The sequence below is a fragment of the Sapajus apella genome, unplaced genomic scaffold (genome assembly GCF_009761245.1).
Source record: "Sapajus apella isolate SASKATOON/1434 unplaced genomic scaffold, GSC_monkey_1.0 scaffold2, whole genome shotgun sequence".
Taxonomy (NCBI): Eukaryota; Metazoa; Chordata; class Mammalia; order Primates; family Cebidae; genus Sapajus; species Sapajus apella.
Window position 1 is genome coordinate 26,761,323 of NW_022436942.1, and position 26,362 is coordinate 26,787,684.

The 26,362-nt window shown below is 53.2% G+C and overlaps 1 protein-coding gene across 4 annotated transcripts in view; it reads right to left on the reverse strand.

Moving 5' to 3' along the window:
- KCNH3 (potassium voltage-gated channel subfamily H member 3) overlaps window positions 1-15,044 on the reverse strand; it is a 19,703-nt gene extending 4,659 nt beyond the window's left edge. The window contains exons 1-11 of one of the 4 annotated variants that reach the window (XM_032294192.1): window positions 14,164-14,336; window positions 13,965-14,005; window positions 12,541-12,781; window positions 11,917-12,051; window positions 10,860-10,993; window positions 10,167-10,410; window positions 9,614-9,771; window positions 9,310-9,517; window positions 4,748-5,023; window positions 4,271-4,470; window positions 3,582-3,831 (exon numbers count right to left, since the gene is read on the reverse strand). In XM_032294192.1, the coding sequence (XP_032150083.1) occupies window positions 3,582-3,831; window positions 4,271-4,470; window positions 4,748-5,023; window positions 9,310-9,517; window positions 9,614-9,771; window positions 10,167-10,410; window positions 10,860-10,993; window positions 11,917-12,051; window positions 12,541-12,781; window positions 13,965-14,005; window positions 14,164-14,239 (1,963 nt within the window). In that variant the 5' untranslated portion in view covers window positions 14,240-14,336. Of the gene's footprint in view, window positions 1-3,581; window positions 3,832-4,270; window positions 4,471-4,747; window positions 5,024-9,309; window positions 9,518-9,613; window positions 9,772-10,166; window positions 10,411-10,859; window positions 10,994-11,916; window positions 12,052-12,540; window positions 12,782-13,964; window positions 14,006-14,163 lie in introns of all 4 variants that reach the window. The other 3 variants (XM_032294199.1, XM_032294208.1, XM_032294215.1) reach the window with 3 other exon arrangements.
- Between the last annotated feature and the right edge of the window lie 11,318 nt (window positions 15,045-26,362).

Here is a 26,362-nt window from a genome sequence, read left to right on the forward strand (position 1 = left end):
GGACAGACGGACAGACACACCCTATTTCATTGTTTCTAAGACACACATCTCACCCACCTCACCCCTGCCACCCCACCCAGGCTAACATCTCTGAGATTATGCCTCAGGCACCTGTAGTTCCAGCTACTCTGAAGACTGAGGTGGAAGGATCACTTGAGCCCAGAAGGTCAAAGCTGCCGTTAGCTGAGATCTCACCACCACACTCCAGCCTGGGCGACAGAGTGAGACCTGATCTCAGAAAAAAAAAAAAAAATCCTTTCCAGCAAGGATAGGTACGCAGTCTGGGCTTGGGCAGAGCACTCACTACCCTCAAGGCAGCTCAACCACCACCAGGCAGTTCAGACTGTTAGAGAGTGTTTCAAAAAGGATGGCCCTGCCGTGGACGCCCTCACACTACCAGCAGCACACACTGAGCTTAGATCTCCTCTACACGTTCCCGGACTTTTGCTCCAACTTGAGTATAGAATGCATCCCTGTTAGGCCGGGCGCGGTGGCTCACGCCTGTAATCCCATTGGGAAGCTGAGGTGGGTGGATCACTTGAAGTCAGGAGTTCGAGACAATCGTGACCAACATGGTGAAGCCCCATCTCTACTAAAAATACAAAAATTAGCTGGGCATGGTGGTGCATGCCTGTAGTCCCAGCTACTCGGGAGGCTGAGGAGGGAGAATCACTTGAACCCAGGAGGCAGAGGTTGCAGTGAGCCAAGATCATACCATTGCATTCCAACCTGGGCAACAAGAGCAAAACTCTGTCTCAAAAAAAAAAAAAAAAAAAAGAATGCACCCCTGTTAAATTTGATTTTCTTGGTTTCAGGCCGTCCTTCTGGGTCCTTTTGAGAGCTGTTTGGATCTCAATGTGATCATCTGGGGAATGCACTATCTTCTCATTTGTGGCATCTGAAATAGGATAAGCATGTGCTTCTTGTCTTCATCCATGAGGGGAGAGAAAATGAGAAACACGACAGGACCGAGGGCAGAGTTTCAGGACCAGAGACTGTCCTACAGGTGCAGCTCATCAAACTCCTTCCTTCCTCTCAGTGGACTTTGCCTATGCTTAGCTTCCAGCAGTTCATTAACAGAGGCGGGCGCCAGAACCCATAGCTGCTGGGAGCGGGCAGGATGAACTTGGAGGTTCGAGTAAAAAGGCAGGTGGGGAGAGGGTATGAAGGCAAAGCAGAGAACCAGGCCATGACTGGGGCCGGGGAACCAGGCAGTCACCAGGGCATCCAGAGCCTCCAAGTCAACAGGGAAGTAGTTCACCCAAAACATATAGGCAGTGACAGGATAGATCAATGGTGGCATAAGTCCTGGTGCTAGGGTCATTGTGGAGGCAAATGCCCAGGGCACAGGCTGTGGCCATTCTTGCAGCACTGAGTGCTGCACAGTGAACATGGCTATTCTGAGACGTGGTACCTGGCACCAGCAAAGGCTGCTCTGAGAGGACCTGCGCCAGCTCCCAGCCACACGACTTCCTCGGCTCCAGGCTGAAAACCATCTGTTTCATAATTCACTCAACAGTCCTGCTTTGGATTCACCCATCTACAATGGTGAAAATCTGTCTTTGTGCCCTTTGGAATCTCTCCAAGGAATGCCAACTACACTTGACTGGCATAACTCTATCTTCTCATGCTGGCATAAACTGTATCTAGGCTCAAAAGCTGGACTCGTGAAAGATGTAAAACAAAGGCTATGAACAGCCCACTCTCAGGGTCTAAGACCCCGATGGCATTTTTTCCCTCTTGTGTCCAGTTGGAAGGTCATCCTCCTCAAGGGAGGAAGGGTGGACACACAGTAGCTGCGTCTAGTAAATCCGTGCCACCTTCCTGGCCCTTTTCTGCTTCTTGGATTGATTGTTCATTGCCAGATGAGTGACAAACCTCAGCCCCTAGGCCTTATCAGTCCCCACAGTGAATCTACACATGCCTTGGCTGCCTGAGGATTCGATATGGTTGGCAGTGGTCAGGTCACCACCTCCCCACATACACGAGTCCTTGATGACCCACGCAGGCCTCATGTTCCTCATCCTCTATGGTCACCGTGATAGTAGTCTCTTGCAGCCACAGAGCTCTGCTCCCCTTAGTGACTTTCACTCTGTCACCCAGGCTGGAGTGCAGTGACACGATCTCGGCTCCATTGCAACCTCCATCTCCTGGGTTTAAACGATTCTCCTGTCTCAGCCTCCTGAGTAGCTTGGATTACAGGCGCCCACCACCATGCCCGGCTAATTTTTGTATTTTTAGTAGAAATGGGGTTTCTCCATGTTGGCGAGGCTAGTCTTTTTTTTTTTTTTTTGAGACAGGGTCTCGCTATGTTGCCCAGGCTGGAGTGCAATGGCTATTCACAGGCGCGATCCCACTACTGATCAGCACGGGAGTTTTGACCTGCTCTGTTTCCGACCTGGGCCGGTTCACCCCTCCTCAGGCAACCTGGTGGTCCCCGCTCCCGGGAGGTCACCATATTGATGCCGAACTTAGTGTGGACACCCGATTAGTGTAGCGCACTACAGCCCAGAACTCCTGGACTCAAGAGATCCTCCAGCCTCAGCCTCCCGAATAGCTGGGACTACAGACACGTGCCACCGCACCCGGGGAGGCTAGTCTTGAACTCCTGACTTCAAGTGATCGGCCTGCCTCGGCCTCCCAAAGTGCTGGGATTACAGGTGTGAGCCACCATGCTCGGCACTTTAGTAGCTTTTCACAAACGCGGCCCATGTCTCCCTGAGAGCTGGAATGTGCTTTCCTAAAGCCTAGGGTACACGCCAACCCTCCTGAGATGGCTTCCTCCCTGCCAGTCCTGGTTTCCCTCAGAACACCCAGGAGTCCCATGTAAGAAGCATGAGACTTGGAGCCAGGTGGATGGGGTCCCAACCCCGGTTGGTCAATTCCTAGCTGGTCATTAACCTCTCTGACCTTGGACTCCTGCTATGCAAAATAGGAAGAATGTGTTTATTACTATAAACGCTGTGAGCCCCTGTGATCAGCACCACTATTGTGTCCATTCCACACCTGCAATGTCTTCGTCTGTATCTAGGGAAGTGATTTCCCTTTTCACCTCCTTCTTTTGCCAAGAAGGGAAGTAGACCATTTCACCAGAACAACTCTCTCTGGCTGTTTGGAAACTGAGCTCTGTCACCCATCTGGGCTCTGTGATCTGCCCCAGGAAAGTACCATCTCACCATTCCTGGGGGAACACAAGTTGTTTCTCCCTTTTTTAGCCCTGCCTGACACTCTCCCCAGCACTTCCATCCCTAGCTTCTGACTTTCCTCCTGACAGGAAGGCCAGCTCCCCTCTGTCCCCCATACTGGCTCCTTTCAAAGGCTGGTCCTCCACTTGCTCAGCCCCAGGCACACTGGTGAGATCCTGTACTCCTTACACTGCCACCTTGCAGTCACTGGGTCTTCTCTGAGCTTTAACCAGGACTCCATGACTACTCCTGACTCCACCCTGGCTGTTTCTCTCTGTGGCCTGTGGAAGTCCTCTCTCTTTTCCACAGATCAGGGCCATGGTCTCACACACACCACAGATCAGGGCCATGGTCTCACACACACGTGCCCCTGTGCCCTCTCCCACCCTCACAAACCTAGGATGGCGAGCACGGTGCCACCCTTGAGCACCTCCATGGAGCCAGAGCAGACAAAGTAGAGGGCCTGCAGGGCATCGCCTTGGTGGATGAGGTACTCGCCCGGCGTGCAGAAGGCGGGCCGCAGGGCCAGGGACAGCGCCCGCAGGCAGCCGCGGCTGGCTGCCTCGAACAGCGGCAGCTGCAGGACCTCCTTGTGCAGGTGCATGGCGATGTCTGCGCGCAGCTCGTCAGGGAGGCTCTGCAGCAGCTGTGGGCAAGCAGGTGAGGGGTGGGGGTTGGGGGTGGCAGAAGAGGAGGTGTCCTCCAGCCAGCCCCTCTCCACCCTGGCAGGCTTCAGGAACAGAGGAGGCATGGGAGGGAGGGACCTGAGCCCTCTCACAACTCCAAGCTCCACACACGGTGGGGAGCCAGGAGGCTTCCTCCGCCTCCCTCACAATCACTTTAGCCGCCATGAGCAGCCCAGCTTCCCACCTCAGTGACCACTAAGCCCCCAGACCTAACTGGGGTTCACAGGCCCCTCCAAGCCTTCTTGGCTGCCCTCTGTCCCGTGCCATTGCCCCCAAGAGAGAAGGGAGGCACGGGCCAAAGTTCTGCATTCTTCATCCTCCTCCACTCCTGATAATTCTAGCCTACTGCAAAGCCCTTGAGGGCACACAGGCCAGGAAGCCCAGCCTTGGAGGCCGCACCTCAGTGGTGTCAATGCCGTTGTTCACGGCCCAAGTGGCCTGGAAGTACTCCAGCATGCGCTGCTTTAGGGGCTTGGGGATCCGGTGGATGCGGATGTAGTCGCGCAGGTCGCGCGTGCGGCTGTGGTACAGAAAGCGGCGGGCGTACATGCGCTGGATGATGGCCGTCACGTTCCCAAACACCACCGCGTGCATCAGGGCTGGGGGAGGGTGGCGAGAAGGGGTCACCTAGGGGACGTGGCCCGGCCTGACACCATGCTGGGCTCATCTGTCCCCGGCCCCGCACGCTCCTAGGCAAGGCCCGCGGGCCACTGTGCGGACGGAGTCTCCCCCAGCCCCGGCCTCGGGTTCCGCGGCCACATGAAGCGGAAGAGCCCCCGGCCTCGGGCCCCCCGGGATTGGGGGGTAGTGGGAGGGCGCCGCCTACCGGCGGAAGTCTGGGAGTGGCCCCGGGAAGGCACGCGCGGCCGGGCTCACCGCCGATGAGCATGGTGCAGATGGAGAAGATCTTCTCGGTGTCCGTGTTGGCGGACACGTTGCCGAAGCCCACGCTGGTAAGGCTGCTGAGCGCGAAGTAGAGGGAGGTGATGTAGGCGCTGCGCAGCGACGGGCCGCCCAGCAGCTCCAGCCCGGTCCCGTTGGCCTCGCTGCTGCTGCAGTTGTCACTCTGGCCGGAGCTGTTCCCTCCAGCTGGGCTCCGGCCCACCAGGTAGTAGGGGGTCTCCAGTCGGCGGGCCAGCTCCTGCAGCCAGCCTGAGCGGGGAACAGGAGGACTTGAGCAAGCAGGAAGACACGACTGCACTGTGGGCGAGGATGCGGGCCCGGGGGTGGGACACGCAGACACAGCCCCAGCCCCATGGCTTCCCGCCGCTTTGCCCCTTTGCTGGCAGCCCAGCACACCCTCTCCACCCCCTCAGCCCTCAGAAGAGCTGAGGCCTGTCATTTCCCCAGCCAGCTCCTGTTGGCACTGAGGATGACACAGGGAATTCACACCCTCCCCACCATGGTTGGCACCATCCCAGGTAACAGGCCCAGTCGGAGGGCCTGGCTGGTGTGGGCCAAAGGACTGGGATGCCCACTGCATTCAGCCACAGCCTCATCCCCAAAGATGGATGGTGAGGCCACCTCCGACCTCACCTCCACCTGTCCACCCAGACTCTCTTCCTGCATTTCTCCGAGTTCATCCGCTCCAGAAAGCCCTCCCTCCCCTCCCCTTTCAGTCTCATCCCTCCCTACAGCCACACAAACCACTCAGCCTCACAGGACGAGTTCCAAGCATGTCTGCATGGACAGGCACACACACTGCTAAGGCAACGCGTGTGCCCCACACAGTCGAGGAGACAAGGACACATGTGAGCCCCTTACAGCCACTCACACTGAAAAGACCTGTGTATGCTTCAGAAAGGGACAAAGGCACACTGATGCCTACACACTGTCGCACGAGGGGGGGTGGAGACACACTTTTGTGGACACGAGCACACAGGTAAATATATTTACACAGGTGTGCACATGTGCGCGCACACTCACATGTAGTCACAGGCCAGATTGGGCCACAGGGCAGAGGCTGGATTGCCCCTCAGCCCAACATTCTCCACCTGGCCTTGGCGCAGAGTAGGTCTGTGCACTGAGGTCTCTCCTGAGCCTGTGAGCTGGGAGTCACTCTTGAGCCTAGCTGAAGAGTTGCAGGAGCTCTAGGGTGTTGGGTGGGGTGGGGGTCCCAGGGTCGGCAGAGCTGGGGGCCATGGAGTGCAAGGGAGAGAGGGCTGACTGGCTAATCTAGAATGGTGAGGCAGAGGGTATGTGTGGCTGTGGCTTGGGGTCACAGGCTGCAGTGAGATCCCACCTCTCCACTTGTGCTCTGCCCCTCCCACCTCAGCTCAGACCCCGTACTTCACACACTCCCCAACACCTTAGGCACGTGGGTCCCTGTGGCCCCACACGCTTGTCATCTACCCACTCATTCATTCAGCAACCTCACACACTGTGTGCCAGGATCTGGGGTCCCACAGGAGCTCCCTGAGGGCTCCAGGTCAGAAGGGCAGATGATTTAGGGCCAGAGCTACATCTCAGAAGGGCCACACAGCAGGAAGGGACAGGAGCTTGAGTCAAGTCCCATGGGCTAGGGCTAGAAAGTTTCTGGAAGAAGGGACATTTGTGTTTGGTTTCAAAGGGTAGTTAGGGGGTTGATACAAATAAACCGAGGGGATCATTCCCGGTGGAGGGACAGGCATGAGTCAAACCAGGAGACTGAGACTTTAAGACAAGTACAGGCAAATAGCTCAGTTTGGCTAGAATGTGGGGTTAACACCGAGTGCATCAAATTCCAGGCTAAAGAACTTGGGGGGGGTGTAGTAAGGCCTATACCAAGGTGGGGGCTCACCCTCCTGTGGTCTGAGGTGTGCTATAAGAATGCAATGGACTCCTGAGAGCTAGACTGAAGTGACAGTTGAAAAAAGAAATAAAAAACGCAATGGAGTATGTGGTTGGGCACAGTGGCTCACACCTGTAATCCCAGTACTTTGGGAGGCCGAGGCGGGTAGATCACAAGGTCAGGAGTTTGAGACCAGCCTGGCCAACAAGGTGAAACCCATCTCTACTAAAATTAAAATTAGCCGGACATGATGGCACATGTCTGTAATCCCAGCTACTCAGGAGGCTGAGGCAGGAGAATTGCTTGAACCTGGAAGGCAGAGGCTGCAGTGAGCCAAGATCAAGATACTGTACTCCAGCCTGGGCGACCGAGCGAGACTCTGTCTCAAAAAACAAAAACAAAAACAAAAACAAAAAAACAAACAAAAAAACCAGAATGCAATGGAGTACATGAAACTCCTCTTCATGGTCATTGTTCAGTTGGCCTCTGAGGGTGAAGCCACCTGAAGCCAGATGCCCAGGATAGGGAAGGTGGGGAGAAGTAACAGGACACAGAGAAGGATGGCAGGGAGGCCTCTGATCTTTCAGTCTTGGCTAAGACTGAAAGATCAGCAGCCCCTGAAACTGAGGCCAGGATGGTGCCTCCAGGTGGGCGGGGTCAGGCCAGCAGGAGCTGTCCCAGAGGCTGGGGGCTTGCACACGGAGGAGTGCCCTGAGTTCTCTTCCTCAGTGCTCGGCACAGTCTTTTGAACATCCAGCCCACCTCCACTGGCCTAGTGGGAATCTGGGAAAGGAACTCTGTCCACATCATGGGCATTGGAAAAGGAAACCCAGGCAAGGAAGCCATGAAGAAGGAGCCGCCCACCAGACAGAACTGGGCTAGCCACCTATCCACCCACCTCAGCCTCACCTCCCCCTACAAGGAGCTCTCCTGCCAGGGCTGGAGTTGGAGAGGTCTGGGTTTGGTGCCAACCTGGTTAGGGGGCAGTTTCCCTGGAGAAAGAGAGGAGATGATGATGTGAAGAACTTGTAGTCTCTAAACATAGACTAGTACCAGCTCCAAATAGAATGAAGCCACCTGGAACTCAGGGGTCAAGGGTGAAAGAATACCATGCGTATCTGCAAGGGTCAACCCACCCTTGCCCACCCTGTGGGGTCCAGAGGCCCTTGGGAGCTAGAGGTGTTCTTAATGTCAGATCAGCAACCCCTGTGAGGTGGTTGGAAGAGAGGAGCCTCGTGGACACAAGACCAAGGGTGTCTGGGTCCCATTTCAAGGGGTGGGAGTGGACCTGGGGATCTGTGTCTCAGCCCACTTCGGGGGTGGTGGAGACAGGCTTTGTTTCACCACTGTCCATCTGCTGGCCCTCTGACAGTGTTTGCCGTGTGGCCGTCTGACCCCAGAGCAGCTGCCACCACAGGCTTCCTCTGGGAATGGCAGGCACCAAGGAGCTGACACTGCCTGGAGTGTCCTGGTTTCCACCTGCTCAGCAGCTAGAGCACTCAGGGAAAATTTCAAGCGGGCCCTCTGTGACACACAGAGGGCCTCCTGAGAGCTTGCAGAGGGAGAGAGGATTCACAGGAGCCTTGTAGTTCCCAGGGAACTGATCAAAGTGGGTTTCTACGGCTGACCTGGACACCTGGTGACTCCGCCAAAAAGCAGTTGTAAGAAGCCCCGTGCACCTGGAACCCCGGCTAAATGTCAGTTACCTGGAAGCTGACAGAGGACTAGAGGGCTGGGGAGGAAGAAGGCAAGTTTGATTTTAGATCTGAGGAGCCTTGAGAGTTAGAAACGGCTGGAATGGAATGGTTTGGCTAGAGAAAGGATGGAAGTAGAGATGCTTACGCAGTGGTGTCAGTGTAGTGGCCAAGGGAAAGTGAGGTGAAGGGGGAGAGCTACAAGGAAAGTCAGTCTGGAGACCCTGAAACTTAGAGAGGCTGGGAGGAGGCCAGCCAAGGGCTCCATCACCCACAGCTGACAGGAACTGTTGTTGGCTGGGTCAGGTGATATAGGGACTTCAAGGAGGATAAGGGTTTGGCCCCAGAAGGTCACTGTGACTTTCTGGGTGACATGTTGGGTGCAGAGGTGGGGGTGGAAGCCCTCCCAGCAGGAGTTAAGATGTGAGTAGGTGGTGAGCAGAGGGAGGAGCTGTGGAAGGAGAGGTGACATGAAGGAGAGTGAAGATGCAGAAAGGCTGCTTTTTAGGCTGGGGGAGAGCAGAGCTGCAGCAGGGAGAAATGTGGACTGCAGGTGACAAGAGAAAGGCAGGGGCCTTGGACGCCAAGGTGGTGGGGACAAGCTTAGAGAGGATGCAGGAGGAGGGGCAGGGAACACTAGGCATCAGAGGAACCCTGGAGGGCAGTGGCTCCCGGTTTGGCCTTCCCAGCGGGACAGGATTTAAGGAATGTGACCCACATTTGGCCACAGGAGGCCTGGATGGGTGACTGGGACTCCTTGGGCTTTCTCCACAAGGCCCAGCTGCTGGAGAACAGGCCTGTCACGTGGTGGTAGCTGTCACACTCATACCTGCACACCCTCTTCTCTGATTTGCACACATGCAGACTTGCACAGGTCCCTGACACCACGCATCTGCACACACACTTGCACTCACACTCCTCTGACCCGGTTGCACAACCCCCACCCCACTACATGCACAAGGAGCCTCCAGTACCAATCTCAGGCAGCTCCGATTCGCTGCTCTCGATCTCCCGCTGACCAATGTAAAACCAGATGCAGGCCACCCAGTGTGCGAGCAGGGCAAACACGGCCATGAGCAGTGTCAGCACTACAGCACTGTACTGTGAGTACCGGTCCAGCCTTGGGAGCAGGCGCAGGAGGCGCAGCAGGCGCACAGTCTTCAGCAGGTGGGCCCCGAAGTACTGAGATTCGGGGAGGGAGGGAGGGAGGGTCAGCCAGGCTGGCCCTCCCTGTCCCCCGGCAAAGCCCACCCACCCAGCCAGCCCAGCCACACTGACCACGTTGACCTTGAAGGCATGTAGCAGGTCAAAGGGCAGCGCCGCGATGACATCCAGCAGGAACCAGGTGGTGACGTAGTGGAGGCAAATAGACTTTGGGGCAAATACCACTTGGCCCGACTTGGACACGAATGTAGTACGGAAATTCAGCACAATGTCTGTGGGGATCCGGGTGGGAGTCAGCACTGGGCCAGGGGGACAGCCACTCTCGACTAGACACTGCTCCCTTTCTCCATAGTTGACACTGTCCCCGGCCCTTTCCATACATCATCTGACTTAGTTCTCACAGTAACTGTAACAGGGAGACAGCGTTTTGCCTATTTTACAAAGGAGGAATCTATTAATGGAGGCCCAGAGAGCTTTGACCAGCTCAGGGTCCTATAACTTGTAAGTGGCAGATGTTTAGAACCTAGGTCTGATTTCAAAGCTCACAGTTTACAAACGTGAGAAGGCAAGGGGGGTACTGTAGGACCCTGGAAGCCATGTGGACTATCCCCAGCAAAGCCCGTGGGTGCTGGCAGAGGGTGGGGTAGAAGGGGCAGAGTGCACGCACCAAGGATGAAGAGGACCTCCACGGCCAGGTCACAAACGCTGGGCGGGCCTCGGGCAGCACTGGGCTCCCGTGCTGTGCTCACACACACGCTGTAGGGCACGGTGACAGCCACATAGAGTGTGGCAAGCAGGATGAAGCCGTCCCAGGTGGCCCTCAGAGCCCCACAGTGCAACAGGATGAAGGGCGACTTCCGGATGGCGGCTACTTTGTACTCAGGCAAGTTTGGCTTCTCCCCAAACACCCCCTAGTGAGGCAGGGCAGGCCCAGGCAGAGAGGAAAGGATATTGGCACAGGCTGAGTTTGGCTAGAGTCTAGAACCGGCATCCACCTCCTTTCTCTCCCTGCATTCTCGAAGCAACATCTGCTGTGAGATGGCATCAGCGTCTCCATTTTACAGATTAGAAAACAGGATCAGGAAGGTTAAGTGACTTAGCTGAGGTCAGACAGCTGCTTAGGTGAGGAGCCAGGATTGAACCAAGGCCCATTTGACTCCCAGACCAGGACTTTCTTCTGTGTCTCTGATGGATCAGGCATGTGATCTTCCCTCCTTCAGTCCCACCCAACCCCCAGAGTGCTGGCAGGGCCTGGGTGGCCCCCAGGACATTTTCTCTGGTAGATCAGATTCCCTTTCCCCATCTCCTGTGTCTGCCCCTCCCCTCTCCCTTCAAACACACATCCCAGGGCTCAGCCCACCTTATTGAGCTTGTGCTTGCCCTTGGGCTGCTTCTGCAGGTGCCCAGACAGGTGGTAGAGCACGGCCCGGCTCCGCCGCCGGTTGGCATTGAAGCCTTTGGATCGTGCCCGGCCATATCGGCGCCGGCCACCACCTGCAAAAGAAGAGGGGCCCATAAAGATGACAGGTGGGTGCACACACACCCTAGCCCCTGGTTGGGTGTAGGACTGGTCTGCCTCATTGACCATTTAGATTGTTTAGAGTTGGGGGCTCAGGTATTCCTCACTTCCTGGGTTCACTTGCCCAGCCCAGCAATGGGCAGTCCTAGGAGTGCTGACAGACAATACCTCTAGGGTCTGCTTCCAGGAGGAGGAGGTTTGGACCAGGGATCTCTATGGGGAAAGACCTGGGACAGGAAGCGAGGAGGTAGCTCACAGGGGCAGGGTGGAGAACTAGCAGGAGGTCATCAGCAGAGGGGTGGGAACTTAGAGCAGCAGCCCAGGATCTAGTGCAGGGACCAGAGGGTGACAGTGAAGGCTGACATCATGGAGAGGCAGACCCAGCACTGGGAATGGGGAGTGGGAATGGAGAGTACCCCCGCATCCCCAAATGGCAAAGAGGACTTGACAGCTTTGCAACCTGCCCAAAGGCCTGCCCCCAGCCCTTGGAGGACACAAGAGGGGAACAACTCGAAGATCTCAAAAGCAGGCTCTGGCCAGAGCTCCACCCTCAGTCAGGTTTGCTGTAGGGAAAGAACCTGGCGGGTCTGTGCTCAACCTTATTAACTGGTCAGAAAGTCATGCTTCACGGGTACAATGGGGTTTGTTTGCTTTCAGTTTCTTAATAAAGTTGACTTAAAAACTCCAACTTCGTCTCAATCTGTCTATTTGGAAAAAATATTCCCATACTGAGGCATGTGGAGATGAGAGCAGCCCAGGCCTCTCAGGCAGCCCGAGCAGGAGTGAAATGAATGCAGGAGGCAGCGGGGACCCCCCCACCATGCTCAGACTTGGTGCCAAGGCCCCGCCCAGGCCTGTGGTACCCAACACCCCAACCATAGCACCTAAATGCACCTACCTGTCTCCTTCCATCTGTCGGGGCCCCCTCGGTTCTTGGTTTCACTGATGTCCTTGTGAGAGACCAGGAAGAGGGCCACCTCCCCTTTCTCATTCTTTATAGGTATTACATCCAGGAGACACCAGAACGGGAGCCCTGGACACAAAAACAAACTCAGCCCACCTCCCATTCTTGGCCCTGTCTAAGGTGACAGAGATCCTGGCTCCACTGACATCCTGGGCAAGACACAGGCAGGATCCAGTAGTTTCCTGGGGGAGGGGCTGGCAGTCCAGTTTCACTGTGGACGGGGTCTGATGGAATGGGGGGCTTCGGAGGCAGGAGGCAAGGGAGAGCAAACATAACCGTCAGATGTACAGATGTGCTCTGCCAAAATGCGGATGTTTTTCTGTTGGACGCGGGAAACCCAAGGTTGGAACTGAATACAAGCTGAGGCTAGGGTGAGGCAGGTAGAGATGAGGAGATGGAGCAAGAGGGGTTGGAAGGGGTGTTGGGGGGGATGGGAAAATGGGATGAGATGGGGAGATGGAGAAACTGGCAACAGAAAGGAGGAAGGACAGTGGATGGGGCTGGCGCCAGGTTGGGTGAGACTGCAAAGGAAGTCTGGCTGGCCAGGTGGCCCCTCACCGCTCTTCCGGTACAGGATCAGCTCAGCCTTGAACTCCTTGTGTTCGTCCAGGGCCTTGCGGATCTGTTGGCGGACGAGCTCACTGGTGTCTGGCCCATAAAGGAAGGAGCAGGCACAGCCCCGCTGCATGACCTCAGCCCGGGAGAAGCCCGTGAGGTCACAGAAGCCATCAGAGCAGTAGACCACGGGGAAGAGCCCCGCCACCTGGGCGTTGCCCAGCACGAAGTTACTGTCTGCAAGAGAGCACCTCTCAGAGGAGGTGTGGGGTGAAGGAGCAGGAGGCCTACCACCTCTCCTTTCCCAAATGCCTGCAACCAAAGACTGGGTTTTCCAAACCCCAGGAATCCTGTGTTAGGGCAGGGCTGTTTATGAATGGGAATCAGCGTGTGTCACCTGTGTGCCAGTGCCCTGCAGCAACTGTGAGTACATTCAAGGATCAGCACGTGTCAACTGAGGTCGGTGAATGAAGTGCTGTGCGGGCACTGTGCCCTCTGGAGGGTGTCCTGAGCAATGTGGGGTAAGGGTTGGGGTTGGGGATTCCCTAACGAGGACTATACTGCCAGCTCTAGGCCAGCCTCAGCCCCACCTCTACTTCTGCCAGGCTCACTCACCAGCCAGGTACCCAGGTTCGCTGTCTGGCTCCTCCCACTGGGACTCACCTGGACTGGGAGGCAACCCCAGGCCACCATACATCCTGCCCTCTGTGTCTTAGCCCTAGCTGCCTGACCTGGCTCAGGAATTAGTGAATGTAAGCAAGAATGGGGGTGTAAGAATGGTGACTGAGCAAGGGAGCCTACAGCCAGGAATGTATTGGGGAGTGGGGGGCACTGAATCAGCAGGCTGCAGGCGCCAAGCACACTGGCAAAGCAGATGGAGGAGCCCGGAGGGGGGAGAGCGCAGCGCTGGGCTCCCACCCCCTATCAGGAACTGGAGACCAAGGAGGACCTAGGCAGAGAGCTGGGAAGCCCCACGGGGAATGTGAGGGAGAGGAGGAGGGAGGGGCTTTCATCACGTACCCTGAGCTCAGAGCCCCCAGAACCCGGGATCCAGAGCTCAGGGAGCCTTCTCCAAACTTCCCCAGTCCTGATGGGAGTCCCCAGACCATCTTCTTGGGGCTAGATCTGCTCCCAGGTCTAGGGAGTTCAGACTATGAGATGGGCTTTGGACACACCACGCTCTCCTGAGTCCCGCCTACTCTATCTCCGTTTGCAAATCTCTTTTTAAAATCTGTTTTTTGAGCCCTCTTGGCCATTCCTGAGCACTGCTCACCCACCTCGCCCTACCCTGCCAGTCTGAGGGTGGTTGCTGAGACAGCGCCAGACGCAGGGGTGGGATGGGTCAGACTGACTAGGTTCGGGTTCGAGACCCGCTAACAGAGAGCATCCCAGGACCCACACTCAGGGACTTCTGGCCCTGTTGCCTCCAGTGTTGGCCCCAAACCTTGAACCTTCGGGGAAACGGCGCCTGGCAGGAGACAATGGCCCCAGCCGCAAGAGGGGTGGGGAGGGAGGAAAGAGTGAAAACAGGCGGGCGCCAGGCCACGCTGCTGGGGGTTCGGGGCAGGCGGGAGCCCTGGCAAGGGTCCGGCGGCCCGGCTGCGAGTGGGTGAGGGTCGGACTCACGCGTGCCGTCGAAGCGCGTAGCGATGGTGTCCAGGAAGGTGTTTTGCGGCGCCAGGAGGCCCCGCATGGCCGGCATCTTAGGCGCCCGCGGCTTCCCGCCCCATCCCTCCGGGGTGCGGGGACTCCGCACCGGGGGAGGGCGCCCAGCTCGGCCGCCCCCCGCCGGGCCCCGCGCTCCCTAGCGCAGCCGTCGGGGGGCAATGCCCAGGCTGGGATCCCGGGTCGCGCCGGCCGCGGGCGCGTGAGGGGGCGTCCGCGCCGTCGGGGCCCGGAGCATGGCGCGCGGCCCCTAGCGCCCTCGCGGCCCACGAATCCTGGGCTCCAGGCCCCGCGGCCGCGGCGCTCTCCGCACGGGCAGCGGCTCCAGTGTCTGCTGCAGGTGGGCTACCGCTCGGGCTCCGCTCGGCGCCGGCTCTCCGCAGCTCCCTCCGTCTGTCGGGGAGAAGCGGCAGCCTCCCTCCCACCCTCCCGCAGCCTGCACCGGGGTAACCATGGAGACGGGTCACACCCAGCCAGGGCCGCCTCCTTAAAGGGACAGGCCTCCCGCCGAGGGCTCCCCTCCCCTCGGGACCTTGGCGGGGGCTGGAAGGCGGCGGCCACCGGGACCCCACCCCGTGCGGCCTCCCCCTCCCCGGCCCTGGGAGAGCTATCTGCCAGCGCCCGGCCCGCTCTGGCTGACTTTGCCTCAGCCGCAGGGGCAAGGCATCTTTCTCTGAAGCCCAGGAGCTCTCTGAGAGCCTCCTAGCAGCCTCTCCTCCCCCGGCTGTAGGCAGTGGAAGATCCTCTCCCCGAGGAAAATGCAGTGGGCAAGGGGACAGGGCGACAGGCGCAGGTGAAGGCTCGGTGGGCGGCGGAGGCTGGGGCTCTAGAGGGGTCCAGCCGCACCCGGGAAATCTAAAATCAGATAGGGTGGGGGGGTTCTGCGCACAGCTGCCCGGTACTCGAGCCTTTCTCATCCTCAACTTGACCCTCTGGAAAATGGATCCAGCTGCTCCTAAGAGGTGTCCCGCGAGCAGGAGCTGTCGGGAAACCAGAGGGTGGGTAGCCCTAAGGATAAGGGTGAGGTGTCCTCCGTGTGACCCCGTGGGAGCAGAACTTCAGACCCTTTGTCCTGCCCCTTCATTTCCCTCTGGTATTTGTCACCTTTTGCCTTTCCTAAGTGCTAGAGGGTTGGGTGGCAAATACAGGGGGGACCGACAGGGGTCACACGCTGCGGAAAAACTTCCGAACCTTGTGCGTGCAGATCCCTGCACGAGGGGAGCGAGGAGCGCCGAGCCCCGCTCCTCACCCAGCTCAGTCCTGGAGAGCTCAGCGCGGGGAGCTGCCTGGGGAAGGCTGCAGGGAGCCCCTTCCTGGCGGGGCGGAGCCGGACCCCGGGCGGCAGTCGCTTGCGGGCCTCCGGCGCTGCGACGGTCCCCCGGACTAGCCTGCCAGCGCCGCTCCTCCTCCCTCCCACGATTTGCCAGCGAGCGCGGCTGCCGCCCGCGCCCAGAGGAGCCGCCGGGGCCAAAACAGCAATTTGTTCCCTAACGAGTGAAGCGGGAGCCTCAGCACCCCCCACCCCTCGAGACGCACCCACAGTCTCTAGCATCGGAAAGAAAGGAGTGTTCCCCATTCCACCTACCCCTCGTCAGCGTTGAGGGCCGAAGCCCCAGGCGCCTGTATCTAAATGAGCTGGCGCTTCGGGAAGGTCCAGCCATCTACTAAAAAGAGGGGCATTTTAGGACTCACTTCACTTTGAGACAGGATAAGGCCACAGTTGAAATTACCCACAGACTTGGGAACCAGCTCTGCCACCTGCTGTACCTGTGATTAAAAAATGTTCTTTTTAAATTTGCTCTGTATTATTATTATTATAATTTTTGAAACGGAGTCTCACTCTTGTAGCCCAGGCTGGACTGCATTGGCTCAATCTCCGCTCACTGCAACCTCTGCCTCCTGGGTTCATGCAAGTCTCCTGCCTCAGCCTCGAGAGTAGCTGGGACTACAGGCATAAGCCACCATGCCCAGCTAAGTTTTGTATTTTTAGTAGAGACAGGGTTTCACCACGTTGGCCAAGCTGGTCTCCAACTCCCGACCTCAGGTGATCCACCTGCCTTGGCCTCCCAAAGTGCTAGGATTACAGGCGTTAGCCACCACACCTGACCTGTCTGTGTGATGTCTAAAGGCAAGTTATTAACCCTTCTGTGACTCAGTTTTCTCATCTGTAAAATGAGGGTGCCAATAATAACACTGGAGGGTGGTAATGAGGATTCAGTAGGTCAGTATGTGTAGAGGACCTAGAACAGTGTGTGACACCTGCAATGTGCAAATGTTTGTTACTATCTGATTTTGAGTCTCCTAGGAGCCCTGTGAAACAGCCAGGGTGGGTGCTCCTTATGCTCCATTTCACAAAGGAAGAGCCAGAGCCAGATCCAGAGCCTTCTGAGAAAGAGAGAGAGAGAGAGAGGCAGACACAGGGAGAGAGAGAGAAAGAGGGAGAGGGAGAGGGAGGGATGGAGGGGGGGGAGAGAGAGAGAGAGAGAGAGAGAGAGAGAGAGATATTGAGAGAGGAAGAGAGAGACTTGCTCAAGGTAACATAGTTGGTAAATGACACAGCCAGGGTTCTAACCCTGACAGTCTCCCAGCCCTAGGTTGTTGGGTCTGCCTCTCTCTAGCCTAAGTGTGTGGGCATTCAGAGGACTGGTCGTCTGGGCTTGTGCAGCACGTCTGGGTGGTCCTGCACTTATCCCTGTAAAGCAAAAGTGTTTAGACTTTCAGGCTTCCAGCTCACCTGCCTGTGCTGGTTTTGGGCATTAAGCCAAACCAGACACCTTGGGTTAGGGTGAGCACTTTGAGTTAGACGGAATGTGTGGGGTGCCCCTGAGGATTACAGCAGCTTACACTTACTGAGCATTAACTTTGTGCCAGGCACTGTGCAAAGTGCTTTACTTGGATTATCCTATTAATCTTCATAATAGCTCTATGAGCTAGTTACTGCTATAACTGCCAATTCACAGATGAAAAACTTAGGGCAGAGAGGTCAAGTCCCTAGTCTGAGATGCGCTGCCTCCTCCTGCAGCTCCAGGCACAATGCCCACGTCATCCTTTGGTGCCCTGATTCCCACTTGCAGGAGAAGAAAATATACTCATACTTATGGAATGTTATTATCATTCTTATTGCAGAGTGAAAAGTCAAAGGCCTGTTTGGACCTTTAAACCCCTTCCCCCATTGCCCCTCAAAGAACTCATGTGAATGCGTACTGGGTGGGGGTGCTACCACCAACCCTTTCCCTTATCTGGCCTTTCTGTTTTAGATGAGCGTGATGAGCACAGGATCTCAGCCTACTGTCCTCTCTCTTCACCTTTACCCAGTACCTCAGATCTTCCTGCCAGACCTGGCTTTTTTTTTGTATGGGTTCCCTCAGCAATTAGTTACTAATTCCCTTTTTTTCCTATTCTTTATTTATTTATTTATTTATTTATTTTGAGACGGAGTTTCGCTCTTATTACCCAGTCTGGAGTGCAATGGCACGATCTCGGCTCACCGCAACCTCCGCCTCCCAGGTTCAGGCAATTCTCCTGCCCCAGCCTCCTGAGTAGCTGGGATTACAGGCACGCACCACCATGCCCAGCTAATGTTTTTGTATTTTTAGTAGAGACGGGGTTTCACCATGTTGACCAGGATGGTCTCGATCTCTTGACCTCGTGATCCACCCGCCTCGGCCTCCCAAAGTGCTGGGATTACAGGCGTGAGCCACCACGCCCGGCCCCTATTCTTTATTTTTAAAAAATATTTTGTTTTTTCTCTTTTATTCTTTTAAGTCCCTATCTTTTCCTTCCACCTTCCCTCCAACTCCCAACCCAGAGCACAAAGGGCAGAGACCCACATTTAGGAGAGAGTAAGATGGGGATTGGGGAGTTGAAAATTAAGCAGGGACCTGGGAGATGGGCACCATAGTCATCCTCACTGTAACTCCTTTTCCTCTCCCCTTCTGCCAGCTCTTGACTCATTTGGCACCGTGGGGAGTCACAGGGAGGGGAAGGTTGAGGAGGATCCCTGTTCAGAGATGCTCAAAGCCTCTGTCAACAAGAAGAAACTCAGGAGGCTGCATTTTGGAGCTGCTGTGGGAGGCCTGTGGGAGTATTAGCTACAAAAAGGAATAAGGAGAGAGAGTAGGGAAGCGCAAAGCAAGGAAAAAACGGCTCAAGACACAAAGGAAGGAAAAAGCCCCCCCACCCCCCAACCACAATGCGCAGGCGGAGTCAGACGCTGTGTTCAGGGAGTGGGAACAGGCTGTCGAGGAACAGAGCCCAGGGCCCCTCCCCCCTCCCCATCCTCTTCCCACTCTCTCTACCTTTCTCTTTAGAGGTCCCTAGGCCTGTTCTCCAAGCCTGGCTCTCAGCCAGCGAGGCCAGGCTCTTCTTCTAAGGTTGGGCTGTATGGTGGAAAATCTTGGGCTTTCAAGTCAGACTAGTTAGGGTTCCAATCTGGTTCTGCCGCTGGCCAGCCAGGAGACCTGGGGTGGCCAGAGAGGTACTTTATCCTGCTGAGCATCTGGTCTTTTGATTTGTGAAATGAACCTTAGCCAGCTATTATTTTAAAAAAGCCCTGGTCCAGCTTCACCAACATGGTGAAACCCCATCTCTACTAAAAATACAAAAATTAGCAGGGCATGGTGGCACATGCCTGTAGTCCCAGCTACTCAGGAGGCTGAAGCAGGCGAGTCTCTTGAACCAAGGAGGCAGAGATTGCAGTAAGCTAAGATCGTGCTACTGCACTCCAGCCTGGGTGACGCAGCCAGACTCTGTCTCAACAACAACAACAACAACAACAACAACAACAACAACAACAACTACTTCCTGGCTCTCGATGCTGGGACCAGGGAAATAAGCTCAGGATGGAGCCTCAGGGGTTCCCCTTCCCCACCAAAACAAACAAAACATTTTGGAATTATTTGAGCCTCCACTACTTGGCCACACTTTGGCTGTCTCATTCTAGGCTATTCCTTTTCTTTTATTGGAGACACTAGCTAGAGTGGGCACAGACCACAATCAACTTTCTTTTTTTCTTTTTTTTTTTTTTTGAGATGGAGTTTCACTCATGTTACCCAGGCTGGAGTGCAATGGCGCGATCTCGGCTCACTGCAACCTCCGCCTCCTGGGTTCAGGCAATTCTCCTGCCTCAGCCTCCTGAGTAGCTGGGATTACAGGCACGCACCACCATGCCCAGCTAATTTTTTGTATTTTTAGTAGAGACGGGGTTTCACCATGTTGACCAGGATGGTCTCGATCTCTTGACCTCGTGATCCACCCGCCTCGGCCTCCCAAAGTGCTGGGATTACAGGCTTGAGCCACCGCGCCCGGCCTTCTTTTTTTTTTTTTTGAGACGGAGTTTCGCTCTTGTTACCCAGGCTGGAGTGCAATGGCGCAATCTCAGCTCACCGCAACCTCCATCTCCTGGGTTCAGGCAATTCTCCTGCCTCAGCCTCCTGAGTAGCTGGGATTACAGGCACGCGCCACCATGCCCAGCTGATTTTTGTATTTTTAGTAGAGATGGGGTTTCACCATGTTGACCAGGATGGTCTCGATCTCTTGACCTCGTGATCCACCCGCCTCGGCCTCCCAAAGTGCTGGGATTACAGGCTTGAGCCACCGCGCCCGGCCAACTTTCTTTTTTTCTATTTATTTTTTGAGAAGGAGTCTCGCTCTTGTGGCCCAGGATGGAGTGTAGTGGCATGATTTCAACTCACTGCAACCTCTGCCTCCTGGGTTCAAACAATTAGCTTGCCTCAGCCTCTTAAGCAGCTTGGATTACAGGTGCATGCCACCACGCCCAGCTAATTTTTAAATTTTTAGTAGAGCTGGGGTTTCACCATGTTGACCATGCTGGTCTTGAACTCCTGACCTCAGGTGATCCACCTGCCTCGGCCTCCCAAAGTGCTGGGATTATAGGTGTGAGCCACTGTGCCCCACCCATAATCAACTTTCAAACAAGGGAATCCTGCGAAGCACACGGTTGCGTTTACAGATAAAGAAACTGGCCCATATTGCTTGGCTAGTAAGAAGAATCAGGTGTGAACCGAGATTTGACTAGGGGGACAGCCATTCAGCACTGTGCCATGCTGCAGGGGGCGCTTTATCCTCTCCTTTGGTAAACAGCCTACGAAAAGGGAATGGCATGGTTATTTTGACAGATGGTCAGTGCTATAGTGAGTGTCCACTGTGAACAAACCTGGACTCCATGCCAGGTGAGACACTGCAGTTAACAGCAGGCCCCGCAGGGAAGGGGCTGACACAGCCCCACGGGAGCTGGCCGGGGAGTGCATGCCTGGCCTCCTGAGAAATCTCATCCTCTCAATCTGTGTGTTCTAGCAGCACCAGAAAACAGGTGTGTTTGAAATGAAGTTATAGAGAAAGCCTAAGTTGGTTAAGTTGAAGAGACATAAAAAGGAGACCTGACTTTTCTCTAAGGAATCGGAGTGGGTGGTATTTGTTCCTGCTGTTTTGACAGTAGTGAAGGGGCAGGCAGGAGAATACTTGTGCTGGTGGGTGAGCTTCTTCTCCCAGAAACATCTTTTTTTTTTGGAGTTTCCCCCTTGGTACTGAGTATCAAGGCAGGAAATAAAACTCCCTCATCACCTGTATGGAAATAACGTTCCCTGGCTTTCCCTTGGGAAACCCTGGCCCCAGCTTCACCCGTGTGTGCTGCTGCAGTGGTTACTGTTAGCTGAGGTCAGCTCCATCAGCATCTGCCTGCCCCACCCACACAGCTCTGAAACTGGAGTAGGGGCACATTTTCTGACAGGTATGGCAGACAGAGGGGCACAGGGCTCACCATGCTGGAGGGGCATGCACTCAGGAAGAAAATTTACAGAAGGAATAGGATAGCTGGATTTTTAATATTTTTGTAAGTAGTAAGGGCTGTCTGGCTGAAGATAGGGGAAGTCTTCTTTCATATCCTTTTTTAACAAAGCAGAAGAGACAGAAAAGGAAAGGGGCTATGGGGAGTGAACATTCAACTTGTCATGGGTTAGTCTAGACACCCAGGGGACTGTTCTGCAGCACCTGGCTAGATATCTCATAAAGTCATTGCCATTGTTCCCACTTTACAGTTCAGGAAGAGGTTCAAATCTGTTATCTGTCCAAGGGCAATCGGTCATATAGCTACCAAGTTGTGAAGCCAGAATTAAAATCCAAGTTGAGTCTTTATGCTCTAGCACACTGCCTGGCCAACAGGCAGGGCTCTCAAGGGTTTAAGGACAAGTTCTACTTCCTTTACCCGCAAAGTGGTTGAAGAATGAGCTAGGGCGGGGCCTGGTGATTCAGGCTTGTAATCCTAGCACTTTTGGAGGCTGAGGTGGGCAGATCACTTGAGGTCAGAAGTTCGAGACCAGCCTGGCCAACATAGTGAAACCCCATCTCTACCAAAATTACAAAAATTAGCCAAGCGTGGTGACGGGTACCTGTAATCCCAGCCACTCAGGAGACTGAGGCAAGAGAACCACTTGATCTGGGGAGCCTGAGTTTGCAGTGAGCTGAGATGGCCACACTGCACTCCAGCCTGGATGAGAGAGTAAGACCTTGTCTCAAAAAATATGTATAAATTAAAAAAAAATGAGCTAGAAAGTTTCTCTCTGCCTCAGAATGTAGCAGAGTGCCTAGCACACAGTAGCTTAATGTTTGAAGGAGAGAAAATGTGCTGAAGTGGCTACAACAACCAGTAACTTTAATAGTATTTTAGCATGTTGTTCTGGGTCCCAGCATTACGGGCCAGTACTTTGAACTCACTGGTTAAACTAGTGATAAAATAGTTCTTTGTATCAGTTGGTAGTCTCCCAGCATGTACAGTTTTGGGCACCTGTTTCTTTCAAGAAGTGTGCTACCATAAGAATGGGACAAGAAGGTGGGATGAACCCTACAAATCAGGCAAGACAAAACTTCATTTTCTTAGGTAAGATGGTGGAATTTTCAGGCGCAACAATTCATTATTCTACTGACCTTCTCCAAAAGAACAGGTTAGTACAAAGATGAGTGAACATGCATCCCAAATTTTCCAGGTCACTCCTAGCTTCAACTACTTTATCCTATTCCCTCCCATACATACATTCATTCATTCATACTCACAAGACTGTATGCTGGTTTGGGATTCTGAAATATAATAGGTCACTATCTCCACACACCACTGCACAACTGCCTGGTCATATGCTGGTATAGTTCTGGCTCAAGCATGAGACCCAGCCCTTTTGGATATGCTCCCTCTACCTCAAAGACAGCATGGCACTTTCAAACAACACTATTTCCTTGTATTATTTATTAGTATTCTCAATTGCCTTAACTAGTTTATCAGCTATATAAGGTCAGGGATTGTTTCTCTCCTTAGCTTCCGGCTCAGCAACTGTACAAAGCATTGCCAAACACTGTCAGAAAATGTCAATCTGGTGGCTGGGTGTAGTGGTTCACACCTGTAATCCCAGCACTTTGGCAGGCCAAGGTGGGAGGACTGATTGAGGCCAAGAGTTTGAGACCAGCCTGGGCAACAAAGCAAGACCATATCTCTACAAAAGTATTTAAAAATTAGCCAGGTGTCACGTGTAGTGGCATGCACCTGTAGTCTCAGCTACTTGGAAGGCTGAGGCAGGAAGATCCCTTGAGCCCAGGAGTTTGAGTCTGCGGTGAGCTATGATCACACCACTGCACTCCAGCCTGGGCAAGAGAGAGAGACCATGTCTCTAATAAATAAGTTGCATATATGAATCTATGCAATTTTATCAAAATAATAATTTATCAATAACTATATGACCCAGTAATTCTACTCCTACGAATTTATTCTACAGGATATTCTCACAAGTGAGGAGTAATATGTGCGTTATGGAGTGCTCATTGCAGCAATACTTGTAATAGCAAAAAACTAGGCCAGGTGTGGTGGCTCACACCTCTAATCCCAGCACTTGGGAGGCTGAGGCAGGTGGATCACGAGGTCAGGAGTTCAAGACCAGCCATGACCAACATGGTGAAACCCCATCTCTTAAAAAAAAAAAAAAAACCCCACAAAGCTGAAAACCATCATTAGAGACTGGTTAAACTAATAATTACAAACTTATACAATGGAATAGTATGCAGTCACACAACAAAGTATATTTCTATATGCTGACATGGATGGGGGTCTGCAAGGTTTAAATTATCCTTGTACTAGCAGAGACAATCTCAGGAGGGATACACAAGAAACTTAACATTGGCTGCCTCTGGTGGGGGGCGGGGGACAAAAGTCCAGAGAGGGATAAAATTTACTTTTCATCAAATATCCACAAACTGTTTAGATTTTTATCATTTGCCTATACTGATTTTATTTTATTTTTTGAGACAGTCTCACTCTGTCACCAGGCTGGAGCAGTGGTGTGATCTCAGCTCACTGCAACCTCCGCCTCCTGGGTTCAAGCGATTCTCTTGCCTCAGCCTCCTGAGTAGCTGGAACTATAGGCGCATGCCGCCATGTCCAGCCAATTTTTTGTATTTTTAGTAGAGACGGGGTTTCACCATGTTAGCCAGGATGGTGTTAATCTCCTGACCTCGTGATCTGCCCGCCTCGGCCTCCCAAAGTGCTGGGATTGCAGGCATGAGCACCGCACCTGGCTCTTTTTACTTTTTTAAGACAGGGCCTCGCTCTGTTGCCCAGGCTGGAGTGTACTGCTGCAAAAATGGCTCACCACACCCTTGACCTCCTGAGCTCGAGCAGGCCTCCTAGAAGCTGGGACCACAAGTGTTTGCCACCATGCTTGGCTAATTTTAAAAAATTCTTTTGCAGAAACAGGGTCTCGCCATGTTGCCCAGGCAGGTCTCAAACTCCTGGGCTCCAATGATCCATCTGTATCAGCCTCCCAAAGTGCTGGGATTACAGGCGTGAGCTAATATGGCCAGCTTGATTTTTCTTAAAACAAAACAAAAAAATGAGTTACAAAAAGTGAGAACAAGTGAAAAAGCAACTTGTATGCACAGTATGAATCCCATTTATGCAAAACAAAGAAAAAAAAGTACTTCCATGTTTGGGTTTAGAAAATTTCTGGAAAGACATGTAAGAAACTTATCAGTGATTTATTCTGGGGAGTGGGACAAGGTAGAGATTTTTAAATTTCTTTTTCTTTTTTTTTTAAGAGATAGGTTTCACCATGTTGGCCAGGATGGTCTTGATCTCCTCACCCTGTGATCTGCCTGCCTCGGCCTCCCAAAGTGCTGGGATTATAGGTGTGAGCCACCGTGCCTGGCCAGGGCTTTTAAAATTTCTACTATGTACCCTTTTATTTATTTTTTTAGACCAAGTCTTACTCTGTTGCCCAGGCTGGAGTACAGCGGCAGGATCTTGGCTCACTGCAACCTCCACCTCCCAGGTTCAAGCAATTCTCCTGCCTCAGCCTCCCAAGTAGCTAGGATTACAGATGCTCGCCACCAAGCTCAGCTAATTTTTTTTTTTTTGTATTTTTAGTAGAGATGGGGTTTCACCACGTTGGCCAAGCTGGTCTTAAACTTCTAATCTCAGGTGATCCACCTGCCTTGGCCTCCAAAAGTGCTGGGATTACAGGCATGGGCCATCACACCTGGCCCCCCGCTTAAAAAAAAAAAAAAACATTTTTGGTCTGTACTATTATTTAAAAGCACATTTTTTAAATGGTCATAAATGAGGGGTATAGGAAGTATGTGACGTTCATAATGAAACCATGCTCATTTAACCTTTGCCTCTCAAGTGGCACATAACTGACAGAGCTAAACAACTTCGAGTTGCAGTCCCATTTTTAAGTGGGGGAGGGCGAGACATTTGTCTGTAAGGGGAAATGGAAAGAGAAGGACGGTAATCCCTCTTGAAGCACCGGTGGTAGCTGCCCAGGGCATGAATCTTCCTTCTTTTGGGAAGCCTAGAACCACTGTGGGGAATGAGGAATGGGCTACACAATTCAAACTTAGGATAAGCCTAACATTTCACTGAAGGAGTCAAATTGGCAAATTTAGGAGGAGATCTACAGCATGAGATCCTAAAGGAATTATAATTTACACATTTTTTTAAAAAAACTACAGAATGTACATAGTATAACATTTTTATATAAAGAAAAATTAGAAACCCAGCCAGGCGCAGTGGCTCACACCTGTAATCTCAGCACTATGAGAGGCCAAGGCAGGTGGATCACCTGCGGTCGGGAGTTCAAGACCAGCCTGGTCAAGATGGTTGAAACCCTGTCTCTACTAAAAATACAAAAACTAGCTGGTATGGTGGCAGGTGCCTGTAATCCCAGCTACTAGAGAGGCTGAGGCAGAGAACTGCTTGAACCCAGGAGGCGGAGGTTGCAGTGAGCCAAGATTGTACCACTGTACTCCAGCCTGGGTGACAGAGCGAGACTCCCATCTCAAAAACAAAAAAACAACAACAAAAAAAAACACCCAATATACCATGAGTATTATGCACATACATGCTTTAAAAGTCTAACCATGGGTAACGGTGCACACCTGTAGTCCAACTACTCAGGAGACTGAGGCAGGAGGACTGCTTAAGCCCAGGAGTTTGAGACTGTAGTACCCTCTAATCATGTCTATAAATAGCTACTGCACTCCAGCCTGAGCAACATAGTGAGACCCCAACTCTAAAAAGAAAAAAGAAAAAGGTGTAGAAACATATATGCCAAATTAACAATCATTACCCAAGGAGTGGAATGAAAAGATGGAAAACTTTTTTTCCTTTTTATATTCCTGTATTTGATGTTTTAAATACTATTTTTGTAACAAAAACTTTTTAAATTCATAATTTTCAAACATTTTGTGGTCATGAAAAATTTTCAAATATTTTTCTGTAAGGAGATTTTAATTTCAACTTCAAGGCATTCTTGATAAACATGCTTTGTCCCATCTGTTTGGGCAGTTAAATACAGTCTTGCCTGGATACAGCGACAGACTTCATAATCCTTCAAGGTCACTTCAATCTCTAGATTTCTGATAAAGTATAGGTAAGCAATCAATCAGAAATGCAGGTTTTTTTCCTATACTCAGCAGGCTGATGGTGTTGTTGGACAAATTCCCCAAAATGAGGTGCTCTTGGAAAATGTCTTTCCCAGTACTCCTTGACTATGGTTTTCTTTACTGAAAACACACACACACACACACACACACACACACACACACACACACACACACTCTCTCTCTCTCTCTCTCTCTCTCTCTCTCTCTCTCTCTCTCTCTC